This window comes from Musa acuminata, chromosome BXJ2-4 (assembly GCF_036884655.1).
Source record: "Musa acuminata AAA Group cultivar baxijiao chromosome BXJ2-4, Cavendish_Baxijiao_AAA, whole genome shotgun sequence".
Lineage (NCBI taxonomy): Eukaryota > Viridiplantae > Streptophyta > Magnoliopsida > Zingiberales > Musaceae > Musa > Musa acuminata.
The window spans coordinates 32,285,775-32,302,035 of record NC_088341.1 but is presented as its reverse complement, the minus strand read 5'-3'; the positions used below and the strand labels follow the sequence as shown (position 1 = coordinate 32,302,035).

Sequence of the window (16,261 nt, the reverse complement as noted above, 5' to 3'; positions counted from 1 at the left end):
CTACAGCTCGGTGGGTAGGTTTGTTAGAACACACATTCTTTTATTACCGTTGACATTTCGCAATAATTGATTTGGAAGAACACGTGTTCTCTGCGAGTTAAAATCAATTAATTATTCCTTTCATTTATTGTGGATTTGTTCTTCACGCAAAAGATTCTGGTTTTTTGACTTGTGGTGCTTAGATTAAACTTTATTATACGTCATCTAAAGGATCCATGGCGTATGGAAATATATTCCCGTGCTACATGCCAACATGAATCTTTAATTGATTATATAGCATGATAATAATAATAATAATAATAATAATAATGATAATAATAATAATAATAAATAGTATAATATAATAAGCCCTCACACGGCATTGCCGACGTGCTTTTGAAAAGGAGTTCATTGGAATCGATGCGATCAGCGAGGGTGGATTTGAGCTGTAGGCGGGGGAATGATTTGATCAGGTATAGCCGAGATTGAGCTGTTCAAATGCGACAGCCTGCTATGAATCATAGGACACGAAAACTACGCGGTGATTCGATTCCTCAACCCGCGGCCGAAGCAGCGTTCGCGTGGGACGATACGAAATCTCCGGTCTCAGATCTAGCATCGACGTGGGTCCCGCTTTTCTGGCCAAAGAAGGGCTCGCGAAGAGTGCCTGCTGTCTCGGCCGGTCCTTGAAGCGGTGATGGGCCGGCAATTTCTTACGTTATCATTGTGAAGAAAATACCGGAGAGTCGGGGCGCAAAGCAGACGGTGACACGAGCCGTGACGCGAGCAATCTCGTTGTGCACGCCTCTCCCTCAACGCCGCGGGTGGGCCAATATTCTGACGCACTCGTTACCCGATTCCCGGCCGTTGGTGCCGAGAAGCGAAGGGAAAGAAAAGCAGAGCGCGAGAGGGGAGGGGGTGGAGGCAAAGAACAAACGCCTGCCGGGCGTCCAACCGACAAAGTTCTCCGAGGACGAAGACGATGCAATGTTTATAGGGGAAAAGAAAGGGGAGAAACGATCGCGCACGTCGCTCCTCGTCATCACCTCGCTCTTTTTTATTTTTTCTTCTCATCATATTCAAATTCAGTGGCCCTTCTCTCTTGATGGTTCACAGCCGAGCGAGAGGATCACGTATTAAAATCGTTTTCTGCTGTCACGGAAAATGATTCCCGAGCTGGAATTCGTCGTCCTTGACGCCTATAAAACGCTCGAGACTAGGCGACAGAGAGATCACAAGACGGCACACAGCGAGCCCTTGGTTTGAATTGTTCTTAGGTTTGTTTTGCCTCAACCGTCTTTGAGATGATGATCGAGTCGTTGCACCAAAAAGAAGTTCTTTGTTTTGTCGTTTTGTTGGCTAAATCTTTTGCATCTTTAGTTAGCTGTAAGTGCATTATATGGTCGTGGAGGCGATTGCTTGGAAACGTTCAGCTAAAAAACCCGTAAGACTCATTGCTTGGTATCGAGAAACGACATGCACTCTTTTAGCCCACAGTACTGGAAAGAGTGCCTCAAATTTGAGGATTGTTTACATGGGCCTTTCAAGGTTTAGACGACCTTATTTTAACGGTAATTGTATGTGGTAAAAGTCAGGCTTGCCGTACTAGGATCGTCATAGCTATTATTTGAAATATCTGGCTGTGACATTTGCTATTTCATATTGCATATTACTTAATGTTGTAAAGCAGAGTTCTGGAAGATGTTTTAGGAAACTTAAATGCTATAGGAATATGTTGATTTTTGTTGCAATTTTTTGTTATTGTTCCTCTAATTGCTATTCTTCTTTTTCCTATCATTTCACTGTTGAAGTTTTATTCTGAGCTCAATGCATTACATTTATAAATGGCTGTCACTGCAGGCATTACCTCTCTGCATCTGCTTAACTGAATCAGAGGTCACGGTTATCTACTAATCATCTAGTTATCAGTTATGAGTTACAATCGCACGGTATGCACTGACCTTCGTTTTTTTTGCACCTACCTTTGAGTCTTTCCTTAGTTTGTGGTCCCTTTGCAATCAATCGCCTGGTCATGTTCCGTTATCGTTTAAATTTGTGCCTTACGTGGGATTTGCAGGTGGTTGATGAGACACGTCAGGGAAACGAATGTTCCAACGGTAAGGATCTTTGAATTTTGTGACTGCTATATTATTCTCTTTGAATTTTGGTAAATAATATAGGATCTTTTATTGTTAAATCTGTTAAAGTTATAAAAAAGTTAGACATTTTATGACAAATCGTTTCATACTCCAAAAAAGCCTATACGTCTATCTCTTGTATTGTAACCTTTTCTGGAATAAATGTAAATGTAACAGTAACTACATAAGAAATAAATGACGAATTATCTTTGATAAAAGTACTTCAGATATTCCTGTTATGTGTTGTTATTTACAATATCTTGGAAATGTTTTACATCTTTCTAATGTAATTTAATACAAATTGCACAAGTGATTTCAGGTTCTTAAATTTCTATTTTCTAGCATTGCAATATATATTTATATATATATATATATATATATATATATAAAGTTATGGCCTTAAAATGATGTAGCAATAGACTACTATTTTGGTTTACGTTCGTTACTAAATCCAATACCTCCCAATTTATTGTCTATTGTTCAGGTGGACCATTACAAAATGGAAGAGAGATCCTCTTTCAGGTGAAAGATTGATTTGTTTTGTTTTTCATGTCCATATTGTCTACATTAATACCATGAAGTGTGAGAATCCTAAGGAAATTTATGTATTAGAATTTTAGTTAATTGTTTATGCACCCACTCAAAATTGGGGGAATTGGAATGACTAATTTAAATTACTTGATATAATATCAAATAAAACACAACAAATGCAAAATAATTCGTTTTTGATAGAATTCATTATCAATTCTTGTAAAGGACATTTAGGTAAGACACAACCTGAGGTACTTCTTATATTTGATGGGCATGAGAAAAATTGATGATAGAATGAATATTTTTATTGCACCACCCTGGATCTTTGAGCTGAAGGGAAGGAGCATGATGATCATCCTGGATATCCTTGAATAGTAACAATTAATAGCATATATGAATCTCAGGTGGTCAGTTTCAGAAAATTTTTTGACCACTTCAGTTAGACTCTATTGTTCACCAGATAATCTTTATGTGGCATCTTGAAACTTCTTTTATTCATTTTTGCTTACAGAAATCTTCATTAATCTGACACCTAATCCATCTAAAACTACCATGTGATTTAGATAGTGCAAAGAATTGATAGGTTAGCCTGTGTCCTTGCTGATAAAGTTCAATAGTAACTCAATAGGAAGAGAATTGATATGTTAGCCTGTCTCCTTGTTGATCAAGTTCAATAGTAACTCAATAGGAAAAACTAAATCATAATGAGGATATCAAAACGTTTAGTACTAATTAAAGTTCCAACTACAAGACATTGAGTATGCAGGTATAACTGTAAACACTTTACATGTGTCACCACATACATTTCCAAGCAAAATTTATAATTGTGACTCATGATTAAGCTATAGCACAGCAGATATGTCACTGTCACTTTATAACAAGTTGTTTTGTATTGTATCTTAGTTAATTCTTTTAGCAAATTTTATTCTTTCCTCAAAAGTGCTCAAGTCAGTTGAGGGTCTATGCAGCATTTAACCATTTTTACATATGCATGCCATGTAATTGATCTCGTTATTTTAAAACTCATGCTGAACTGTTAATTTTATGCTTAACAAACATTTGTTTTTGCAGGCTTTCAATTGGGAGTCACACGAACATGATTGGTGGCATAATTTAGAGATGAGAGTTGATGATATTGCTAGATCCGGCTTCACGTCAGCTTGGCTGCCTCCAGCAACCAATTCATTATCTAAAGAAGGTTAGTAAATCAATGGATATTTCTTCATTTGTATTTTCAGCTTATGCTTATGAAAATTTTCCCCCTCATTTTTACAGGGTATCTGCCACAAAACTTGTATTGCCTTGACTCTGCATATGGTTCCCACGATGGATTAATAAATTTAATTCAAGAAATGCATCAACACAGAGTCAGAACAATGGCTGATATAGTTATTAACCATCGAGTTGGAACTACCCGTGGACATGGGGGAGCATACAACCGCTTTGATGGAATTCCCATGTCCTGGGATGAACGTGCTGTCACATCAAACTCTGGTGGCCTGGTAAAGCCACATTTCAAGAGTATATGAAATTTGTATATTAATACTTCAAATATGTTAGTCATGTTAATTCAACTAGAGTTGGTTATATTTATTCACATCATGTATGCTTTGCATATTCTTGACTGCTTCCTTTTTGTTCTCTTTTTTGCATATACTTACATCGTACCAAATGTTACCGTCAAGGTAGATGCATCTGTTGGTATAATTGATGGTCATACTTCAATAAAGTTTTTCTTACATATATTTCTTTTTGAGTCAAAGTCAAATATGTCTTTTGGGTAGACCAAAGTGAAGAAAAGTACAGGTTAAGAAACTAGGTGTGTAAATAATTTTCACACATAGATAAAAATTAAAATTTACTACTTGATTTATTGTTCAATTATTAAATTCTCACATGAAGAGTAAGAGAACTTTTTTAATTAGATTTATTTTATGATGAATGTTTGACAAGCATTGAGAATTTGGAAAGCATAGGATATACTTAGTTTTCTAGCTTCAGAGAATAACTGATCCTTATGCAGCAAAGTTAGAAAATTATCAAATTTTGTGTTTCCTTTCAAAGGGGCATGATAGAAATCTCTTGGCATGCATGTTCTGGGAGCCATGTGTCAAAGCTCAGCGGTCCTTGGTATGATTACATTTATATAGGGCAAAAATATGAGGAAAAAATAAGAACTAGTCAAAATAGTATAAACCGTAAGAAATTTGAGAATTAAGTAGAGCATACTAGTTTATCCCCTCTGTATATATTATCATAAATAAACAAAAAATATTTTTGAGGAAAAACTGGATTTGTTCCAGCAATTGGTATCATGCTGTGGCAGTTGACACAGCCAGCATTACAGTTGGCATCCTGTCGTGCTAAGAGGTTAGCAAGCTCCCATGCCAGACAAAAGACAAACCTTGATTGCATGTAATATTCTAGTAATCTATTCAAAAGAATTTATAATCATCCTTTTCAAGTCTCAGAAGAATTGGAAAATCTTTATAGAAACCTTCACGGTTATGCTAAAGTTGCTTGATTCTGAGTTATGTATCTTTTGATTTTGGTTGTTCAAAGCAATGGTTTGGTGCTTTTACTGCTTCTTATAATAATAATTATTATTTGTGGTGAAGGACTTGTACTGCCAATATGACAATATATTCTTCAATGTATCTTCTTACTGATAGTGCTTGAATGTATCAACTTCTGTAACATGCAAAAATGGTCATATTAAAACCATTGTTTCCAATTTCTTCTTTTAACTGCGTTGCCTCTAGGGTTCTCCAAGCTATGGTGAAAACTTTGATGGAGTTCCCAACATTGATCATAGCCAAGCTTTTGTACGAGAAGACATAATTGGTTGGTTAAAGTGGCTTCGCGAAACAATTGGTTTCCAAGATTTTCGTTTTGATTTTGCAAAAGGGTGAGTTTCCTTTTGAAGTTATTGTCCTCTTGAACTCTGCTGAGACTTTTCTTTTGCATGTTTCCTAAAGTAATATTCTCTTGTGAACTTCATAGATATGACCCAAAATTTGTAAAAGAATATGTTGAAGAGTCGAAGCCTGTATTTTCTGTGGGAGAATATTGGGATAGCTGTAATTATGTAGCCCCTGATTCTCGCTTGGACTACAATCAAGGTATCATCCTTCAAAAATACATTTCATTTTAATGTCACATTAGTAAATTCATACCAGATAAAATAAACAATCCTGATATGTTAATGTGCTTCCTTAATTTGATGGTTTATGATTTTTTTGGTAATATGTATAAGAAAACAACCTAAAAGTGGTTCTTGTGTTGTGTGGTCTGTTCTATATTTGTTTTCAGAGTAGTTAGGACTTAGCTTCTGTTAATTGCACCTGACTTGTAGTGCTAGTTTAGGGAAATCAGTATTTTGAGATACCTAGAAATCTGATATCTTGCTCTTAATGTGGATAATAACTTTGGCTTGGACTACTATGGTTGGCATGACATAGTTAATATTTGGAGCTGATGTACTTCAAAGTAGATGTCAATATGAACGAAAACCATGGCCACTACATGAAAAATGAATATTTTTGTAAATAATGTCTCGCTCTGGAACTTCTGGAAACTGAATAAGCTTTGTTAAACTAGTAATTCATCATATCACTTAAAACTAAAAGTAAACTTTTCCATGTGTAGCTTAAACTAATTGGTACATCTCCAGAAGAGGTAGCCAAAAAGTCTTGTTGATTTCTATAGAACATCAATGCTTATAGAATATTATACAATTTACATATACATTTTACCCTGTTAAATGCACAGACAGTCACAGACGGAGGATTATTGACTGGATTGAAAAAACCGGACATGTCTCTGCAGCATTTGATTTCACGACAAAGGGCATCCTACAGGTGCTTTCAGTAAAGAATTTTCTTTTCTCATGTTATAACAAATCTATCCTTCGGCTTAACAGTAGTTTTAGGAAAGCTGCTAAAATTTGTTGGATTAAATACATTCTTAAAACAGGAAGCAGTTAAGGGACAACTATGGCGATTGCGCGATCCTCAAGGGAAGCCACCTGGTGTGATTGGGTGGTGGTCTTCACGAGCAGTCACATTTATTGAGAATCATGACACTGGCTCAACTCAGGTATATCAATTTTCATCGGTCGGATGAATTGCTACCTAATGTACCATAAAATTTATTTTAGATTAAAGCATGCTTGAATTAGAAGACTCTGTCACTTTCATTATATTTACTAGTTTTAAGTATCTACTAAATGGTGGGATATAATTTTTCAGGGTCATTGGCCCTTCCCATCTGATCATGTTATGGAGGTATGTCTTAGATTCTACATTATACCTATTTATAGCATAGTAGTAATTTTTTTCTTTGAAAACTAACTCTTCTCATCTAAATATTGTTGTGCTATGATGAAATATTTGAATCTTAGTTCTTTTTTATATGCATAATAGAATACACGAAAATTATGGTGGATAATGATTCTACTAAAAAAAATATTTTGAACGGAAAGAAAGAGGTCAGTTTGTAACACTACTTAAAGCCATACTAAGCAAAGATGTTGCAGCAACCGTAATCTTCATCATTTTTTGTCTTCTATATTTTTGAACTGTAATAAATTTTTAATACCTAAATGCTTTATAGGGATATGTTTATATACTCACTCATCCAGGAATACCAACAGTATTCTATGACCACTTCTATGATTGGGATAACGCTTATCACAATCAAATCGTGAGATTGGTATGCTCACCTACTTATTCTTTTTGAATCATCTTTCTATGCTACGTTTCTAAAATCTTAATAATGTGTAGATGAACATTCGTTGTTGTCAAGATATTCATAGTCGTTCCAAGATTGAGATTTTGGAGGCTCGCTCCGACCTCTATGCTGCAAGAATCGACAACAAAGTCTGCATGAAAATTGGTGATGGGTCATGGTGTCCGAGTGGTCAGGAATGGACACTTGCTGCTAGTGGAAATAGATACGCAGTCTGGCACAAGTAGTTTGATAAAATAAATCATTTTTCTTCACTTGTATCTTCTGTTGACTGAAGTTATCTTGCTTCCTGTTTTCTAAATAATCATGAGTAATTTATTGATGATTTACACATTAAATTTTGGCTTAATAGTGGTATACCTTTAAAAAAAAATTATTGCTGATTGGCGGGTGGTTGTTGTCGTATAGATTTAAAATTTTCACAGGTGATGGCCTCACTATATATATTTAAAAAACAAAAGCTATATGGCAAGGTTGAATCAGCCTTTATTTTCTGTTGGTGACGACGCTCTCACAAGACTGATACCAGCATCAAGTGCAAAATGGGGTGACTCACTCGTTAAAAGGTTCCAGGGATCGCACCAATCTCTCGATACCCAACACGGGACCTGATTTTTAGTGCTGGATCAAGGCTCACCCATCTCGGCGTTGGATGCGCTCTATGGTCAATGGCCGGAGCATTCCTAGCATTTCCAAACAGATTACACTTAATTTAAATGCGTTACCGTATTAGTTATATTTGCAAGTTAGAAAAAATTATGTGTACTAAATCAGCTTAATCAATCATGATGGAGTGAGTTCACCGCAGGGATCGACGCATCGTCCGCCATACATAAGCAGCATCGGACGGTCGGCGTTGCTGCTTTAAGGCAGCTATATTAGTCGTCGCATCTCTTAAATTGTTGGAGTAAATACGCGCGGTCATAATTAATTGCTCCGAGAACGCGTTCGTTACCCCCCTAATCCCTACACCGCCTCATCCTCTGTAGATCGCCTTGATCCTCGGTGGCTGGTGGCTAGCGGCACAGTGGTACCTTCTCTCGCTCCTCTTCATCGCCTCTATTCCGATCGGGCTCCCTTTCTTGCCCCTTCGCGTTTCCGGACTCTCATTCCTTTATTTTCGGTGATTCCAGGCTAGATTCTTTATTTCTAGTTGTTTCTTATGTTCTTCTGTCCTGCGAGAATGTCATTGCTGTTCTTATTGTGGGGCATCGTCAATGCTCTTCTTGTTCGGTTGACTCGGGACTTTGCTTGTTCCGCCTGTTTCGCCGCCTAAGTGTCAAGAACTCTGTTTCCTCATTCTTTACACTATAATTTAGGGTGTCTGTTTAGCTTGCCATCGAGATCATGTTTTCTAATCCATAAATACCTCTTCTTTACATGTATTCAAGAATCATCAACAATATTATGTTATATTGATGACTTTGATCGCCTCGAAGAGGCCTTCTTTTATTTTATCAGGAAGCTTTGGTCGGTTAAATTTTAACTGGATTGGGTCAACAAGTTGACCCGAAACGTCGTATCTCGGGACTAAGAACCGATCAAAGACCGTGTTCTTAACGATTTTGATCAGGGTTTACTGAAAGAGAAGTCTGTTTCAAAGACCGTTCTGCAGTAAAAATCCCTCTTCTTCATGCGATGTGTTGTCAGATCCGAGTGTTGGTACATTCTGATCACGTGGAAGCATTGCAGTTAAAGGCCACCGCATTTCTGGCCCAAAAGAGATGCAACCTCTTCTGAATTTTATTTGAACTACTTATGAGGTTAAATCAAGGAAAAGGGATAAACTTTTTCGAGAGTGGGTTCAGGAATGCTGTACTTTGTCCGATTTCTTATTTTAATGATGTTGGACAAAGTGGAGTGTAATAATGGATCAATTGGTTGGTGAGGTAGAATTGATGCAATTAAAACCCATGGCATGGGTGTGGAACAGAGGAATGAAAATGGTGGGGTGGGGTGGGGTTGTCGACATCATCAATGGTGGTAAATCATAAGACAAATAAGGCTGCTTGGTGCAGTTCTTCCAACGTCTTCTGCTTCCCTTTTCCCTTGTTCCCATGGTACAAGAAAGTGGGGTATACATTTTAATTTTAATAACATGTTAATGTTTTGTACCCTTCCTCACCCTCAGGAGTCCTGTCTGTTCCTCACCCACTCTCTCTCTCTCTCTTATATGAACAGAGAATATCTCCCTCGTTTGTTCAGAAGGATCATAAGTTTGGAGGCACTTGTAGCAGCTCATTTATTCTGCAGTTGTTGTCATGTGGGTTTATCAAAGGATTGCTTGCAGAGGTTATTGGCATTCTGTCCATCTCCAAGTCATCCATCTCTCGTGAACATGGAGAAGCTTATAGATGGAGGTGGGCATCCTGCCAACAGATCTCTGTTGGCTTCTCTTTGTGAAACCCTTGTGACAGACCGACCTCGACTGCATGTAGCCCGGCTATTCATTCTCTCATTGAATAGAGAAAACAGGCACTTACTTGTATGATGAGAATATGAAAGAACGGTAAAAAACATGCAGTTCCTTTTTTGTTTATTCTTTTGATAGGACATATGCAGGACTCGTACAACTTATGTATTATATGGGCATCGTGGTGTCACCTTCTACGATTCTTTTGTTACCATCCATGAGTTCTTTTCTTCATGGCTGCTATCATGTGCCATTATTGCCTGTTGAAATTACCATTTTCCTTTTTTCTTTACTTTCTGATACTGATTACAATAACAAGTATGGAATCCTTATCCTTCGCTTGTGTTTGTTTGCTTCATTTCCTTTAATGTTGCTTGCTTTTAACTAGCATTCTTGTGCTAATTTTCCTGAAATGTCCAGATCGCTGATCTGATGTTAATTGAGGGCCGAATTATGGATGGAAAGAAGATATTGCTGAAAAAATATCATATGTTAACCTTTTCGATGACAAAAGTGCTCTTTTATGTTCATCATATTGCGTGGAAGGGTCTCTTAGGTTGTGCCTTTCTGGATCCTATATGCATTTTATTTTTCTAGAAAATTTTATTCATTTTGCTCTCTGTCCACTTTACTCTTTGTTATTTTCTTTCTTATTTTTTGCTCTCTTTACTGAAACAAAAGACACCCTTTGTTCTTTTATCTTTCTTGAACTATCATTTGCCGAGTATGAAACTAAAACTCATCTCAGGAGAGAAAGAGACACTTCTTTTCATAAATTTAAGCCCCTATATGTGAACAATCTACATAAGATACTTTTTTTTTTTTGGATCTATAAGAAATATTACTATAAAATTCAAATGTAAAGTCTTTAGTTAGTTTGTTTTGTTATTCTTTCATGTTCATTTTCGTCCAAAAACATCTTTCAGGTGATTGAAGATGTGGGAATGCCTTTAATCTGTGCACAAACGCAACAAAGATAATCCAGTTTCTTTTGTCAAACATTGTTTGTGTAAGGCTTTTTTTGTTTCTTATTTAATTTTTTTTTTTGTTTCAAAATCAATTTGCATTTTAGATTTGATAGCACCTTTATATTCCATGAGGAAGAAGTTACTATCCTTCGGAACAAGGAGAGAGAAATATGATGGAACACTTGAAGAATAGATTTAATGAAAGTTGAATAACATATATATATATATATATATATATATATATATATCAGAAACTATCAGGTTAGACGTAGCAATTGAGCGTGAAGTATTCATCCATTAAAAGTGTGAATCTTGGGAATAATAAATGCAGAATTTCTAAATCAGAATTTTGAGGAATCTGATATCATATGATTTGAACAAGCAAAATCAAGAAGTCAGTAACATTAGAGGTAGAATCAAGTGATGCACAAGATAGAACCTGGTTGATTATGGCTTCAACATCTATTCGGTAGTTGCAGTTGTAGTGGTCTTTCTAGCAAGCTTATGATATTGTTGAATTGTATGTCCAATCTTACGACAATATCTGCAAATTAACTTTTTCAGCTCTTCGTTCAAATTACTTACAGCGACGGTCGAGGCAGAGGGTGAAAAACTCCTTGGAGGGGTTCTGGGACTCCAGAAAGATGATGATAATCTCATCAAAGATGGATCATTGTCGTGCATGATCCTTTCCTTTCCTTGAGGAGACGTCGTACGAGCGTTTGCCATACCTGATTGAGGGGATCCACTTGATCGGGCAAAAAGATATGAAAGAGGGGCTTGATTTGATCTCAAGTAGTGATGCGTGGAGAAGGAAGCATATTTGAGAGTGATAGCAATCCGTCATCCTTCTCGCGGCGTTGCAAGCTGAGTCAATATGGTGGATGATGTGGCTATGATAAAATCAGCGAATTAGGGAACAACCTACAACTTGCTTGTCGTTGGCGACGACTAACAAATTGGTGACTGCAATGAAATCAATGAAGCGGGGAAGGAAGAAACAACTTGCTTGTTGTCAGCAACGATGAACAAAGAGGTGGTCGCTGTAAATAAGTGATAGTGCTAGAGGTAAATTTGTCCTAGAGGAGAGTCATCGTCAGAGAAGAGTCACCATGAATCGCTGGAAGAAGGGACATAAATGGCTGACGATGAGATCTTAGAGGTGAGTCACCTATCGTTGGAGATGAGCCAGTCGATAAGGAAAAGTTATAGTGAGGAAATCATTGTCATTATCGTTTATGACTAAGGGAGGGGGATGTTAATTGAAGGGCTTTGATACTATGTTAGAATGAAAAGAGAAGAAATTTTATTTTATTGATTTTTTTTGTTTTGTATATCGTAACCTTATTTATAGGATAAAATATAATTAAATTAATACCATAAATTGATGATATTATCATATTCTTTTTGTGTATTAGGAATCAAGAGAAATATATAATGGTTACCTCAGGCAATATGAGATCCTTTTTACATAATAAATTGTTAGAGAAAAAGCTTATATTGATAACTTAGATACTCATTCTTCTCTCCTTTCTTCTCACTTCGCCTTCCCATAAGAGCATCCCCCCAAGCCTTCAAACCCATCCAAAAAGTTGGCATGAGGATCTAACCTCTAATATCCAAAAAGATTTACAACGTTTAACTAGATGAATAGGTAGCAGTATTAAAAGATTTGATCAAATCCTTTTAAAAGATGGTGGGAATCACTTAGATATTGTCTATTTATTTTGCTATTTGTGGAAGATAGGCTTGCGAATTAATTTTAACAATATGTGATGTTAGCCTCTTACTTAAGTCCTCTAATAAAATCATATATTTCACCCTTTCTCATACTACCAATCCTACTCAATTAGGAAAAGACATTTGGTTGTCTCATGTTGGTCAACCTTTGGATCTTATGTGGCAAACTCACCGCCACTACCATGCTCCTACTATGACTCAAGTCATTAATACCTTATTGAATCCTTACATATATAATCATAAATTGATTCTTGTATAACCGTATAGCATTCTTCTTGTTTCTTGACATTCTTTTTAATTGTATCATTCTTATCTTGAAATAATTTATAGATATTCGTCGAAACCTTTTTGTATTTTGCAACATCAAGATGACTTCTAGCCAAACGCATCTTCTAGTGATTCCTTACCGTAGTTGATACAATCACAATGAATGAGCTATCAATAATAATGGTTCTTGTCTAACTTTTAGGTATGATTCTAAGATTATATATAATAAATCATACTTTACCACTACAAATTATAATCAATTGATCATTAAATACACTAATTATAACATTAAAAATACTAATTACTTTCTAATTAGCCCTCTTTTATTACTATAAATATTTAAAGCACCCTAATAATTATTAAATACATTGAATTAACTAATGATTATTAAATATTTCAAATACACTAATAATTATTAAATATGAGGTTAAATAATGATTTATCATTAAATATACTAATTATAATATAAAAATTAAATAAAATTTTAATTAACTTTATTTTACCATTATGAATATATTAAATATCCTAAGAGGCATTAAATACATAAATTTAATATCAAATTATGATAAAATCATCATTAAATACACTTGTCACAGTAGTAATATAGTTAATTACTTTTTAATTAGTCCTTTTTACATGTGAAACACTATTAAAGAGAGTGAATTGATCTGACATAAGTAGAATTTTGATTAAATTATTATTATAATTATTTATCACAGCATTAATATCTAATTAAACCTCTCATCACAAACTTGTAAATCATCAAATACAAATATTTCACCCAATATATATATATATATATATCTAATTTTGATTAAATCAATAATATACACTCTATCACAACATTAAAAGCCTTAATGACTCTCTAATTGACCTTATTAAATTATCATAAATATATCAAACAATATATTAGATTGAGAACATAAAATAAGCTTAATCATCTTATAAATCAATAAAATCTAGAAAAAAATTCATATATTTGATTATAGTATTCTTCCTATAACTTGAGTATTAATCCTCCCAAATTAGTCTCTCAAACTTAATACAATCAATAAATCATAGTTTTATTGAGTTTAAGAGATTGTAGATGTGAGAAAGATAAGAGTGAGAAAGAAATTAAGAGACTAAAAAAGAAGTAAACGAGGGGGTAGAAAAAAGTTAAAAACTCTTAGATCGAGTTCAAACGGTCAAATGATTCATTTAAATTCAACAAATCCTTGCTCTTTATCGATAATGGTCAAATTTCAATCGTCCTATACCCCGTATTACCCAATATAGAGCTCTCTTTTATGGATCCCTGATAGTCCACATGATAGATACATACTGTCTAAAATAAGAATATCACATGATAAATTTTATTAAAGAGTATTATGATAAGAGAGAGATTTGTTATATGTATAAGTTGATAGGTTTATGTGTATAATTTGAAATAATGTACTTTTTAATATATATTTATATATATATATATATATATATGTTACGTTGTGATACTTGTTTATTGTCACATTCTAGTGTATATATGTGAGATATGTACTTAAAGAGTGTGGGAACTTTTATGGTATCAGATAGCAAGATCAAAGATTTGTATAAACGTAGGAAATATATTTTTTTTATCATAAAATAGTTAAATTTAATATTTATGATATTAGGAGATAATGACATGTACACGTGGAAGTAGCAGTTGAGTGGGTTGTGGAATCGAGTGCCGTATTTTCCGCATGAGACAAACTAGTATACCAAAGACATCTCAGGTTGGTGAAGGTATTCAAACTTAGCCTGTGAATGGGTAAAATGTTCAAATGCCCCACCAATCGTATATATCTATTGCTCCAGTTATACAAATTCCACCGATTGCATCGGGAGTGATATCCCTCATCATCATCCACCCGTTGTTGCATATGGATAGACTAATATTACTGAAGGACATGGAGACGGAGCTAATATAAAACTCGAATAATTCAAGCGTTTTAGTCCCTTCCCTTTTGACGAAAGGCATGATCACCTGATGGCAACGATGGATTCGAGTCGTCGAAAAGATTTCTAATGCTATCGGTTGTACAAATGACAGAAGGTCACCTTTGCCTCTTCCCATCCTTGTTGAAGGCAAGGCTGACTACTCAACAACGTCTACTAAAGGCCGATTCTGAGATGGTGATGCGGCAGCAATTGCAACATGGCATTTTATGAGCAGTAGTACTTTCCCGCCTCTGTGCATCGCCAAAAATACATGGATTTCTTAATTGGTCAGCAAGAAGACTATTATTTCTTTGTGGTCGCTCCGAAACTTTATAGAATCCTTAGGGCCGTTGTCTACGATGAACAAAAGATCTTGATCGAAGGATTCATGTGACAGATAATTGTGCTCTCTGAATTCAAGTTTGTTTATTCAGGTGTGGAAATTGTGCTTGAAACATAATCTTTTCCCATTCTCTGCGCCTTTCACTCTGAAACCAAACCTAATCCTGTTGCAGTAGGAACGATGGCACGTCTGGTTCACGCGCAAGGGACCACGGGAGCTGCAATGTTTGACATTATAGCCGCAATAACACTTCATTTTCCTGGATCGCTCAGTCTCATGTTATTCCTTGGAATGTTACATCAACCATGTCATTGGCTTATCCCTACAGTACGATTTTTTTTGTTGTTTGCCAGACAGGGACGTGACCAACAACACACCTATTGCCTTCCCACATGTGGATCGATGGAGGACGGTCCTAACACTGACCGATTGCATCTGCGAGATGAAGGAAGAATAACTCTACACAAGTGCTCCAAAAGAATACCAACACAACAAATCAGCCATGGCGAAGCAGTGCACGCTTCTTCCGAGTCATGTCGATCGAGCAAGAAGCGGCACCGGTGGGGAGTAAGGGAGCCGCACAAGGCTTGTTCCACCTCTTGAGGGATGCGTCTCTGAGCGACGCCACGACGTGCTCCATGTACGCCGCGTCGCACGGCAGCGTGATGCGGCTGTCGCCGACCGGCAGCCCGAACTCCTCCTCCGACTTCCGGAGCAGCTCCTTGAAGACGCTACTGTTGAGATAAGCTATCGGGATCAGGAAACGCCGCCCGTCCCTCGTGTACGCGGCGAAGTGGCCCTTTCGAGCCACCGATGTCCTCCGAGAGCTGCCACCACCGTCATCTCCACCACTGAGCAATGAGATCTTTGCCTCACCCACCATCTTGATGAGCTTCCTCGGGCTAACCATGACGTACCCTGTACTGCCAAAACCTACTAGGCAGCTATGGAGTAGAAGAAACGAGATCATGGAATGCCTGTGTGTTATGTTGTGGTGGGAGGCAATGGACGAACTCGTCTGGTTATAAATAGATAGGCAGCAGCGCTCGATTACTTAGGTAAAGGGTAAGGGGTAAGATGAAGGTAGTGGATACAAAACATTAGCTGAAAGAGTAGAAAGTCGAACCATATCTTCTTGATTGGCTATCTATCATAGGTTTCAAAGAGCAAGCACGTA

The 16,261-nt window shown here is 36.3% G+C and overlaps 2 protein-coding genes across 4 annotated transcripts; one reads left to right on the top strand and one right to left on the bottom strand.

The window, feature by feature from the left end:
• Positions 1 to 916: 916 nt before the first annotated feature.
• Positions 917 to 7,748, top strand: LOC103993185 (probable alpha-amylase 2). Of its 3 annotated transcripts, none has more exons than XM_009413272.3 (13): positions 917 to 1,256; positions 1,840 to 1,928; positions 2,057 to 2,096; positions 2,602 to 2,639; positions 3,720 to 3,846; positions 3,924 to 4,150; positions 5,411 to 5,556; positions 5,652 to 5,770; positions 6,420 to 6,508; positions 6,624 to 6,746; positions 6,899 to 6,934; positions 7,263 to 7,361; positions 7,433 to 7,748. In XM_009413272.3, the coding sequence occupies exons 2-13, from the start codon at positions 1,911 to 1,913 to the stop codon at positions 7,622 to 7,624; spliced, it is 1,254 nt and encodes a 417-aa protein (XP_009411547.2). In that variant the 5' UTR covers positions 917 to 1,256; positions 1,840 to 1,910; the 3' UTR covers positions 7,625 to 7,748. The 3 variants fall into 3 exon arrangements, with proteins under 3 accessions (XP_009411547.2, XP_064960821.1, XP_064960820.1); XM_065104749.1 differs by lacking the exon at positions 917 to 1,256 and adding an exon at positions 1,370 to 1,423; XM_065104748.1 differs by lacking the exon at positions 917 to 1,256 and adding an exon at positions 1,441 to 1,550.
• A 7,832-nt stretch (positions 7,749 to 15,580) lies between these two features.
• On the bottom strand, positions 15,581 to 15,994 carry LOC135608745 (auxin-responsive protein SAUR36-like). Its single transcript, XM_065101781.1, has one exon. It carries the CDS (start codon positions 15,992 to 15,994, stop codon positions 15,581 to 15,583), a length of 414 nt encoding a protein of 137 aa, XP_064957853.1.
• Between the last annotated feature and the right edge of the window lie 267 nt (positions 15,995 to 16,261).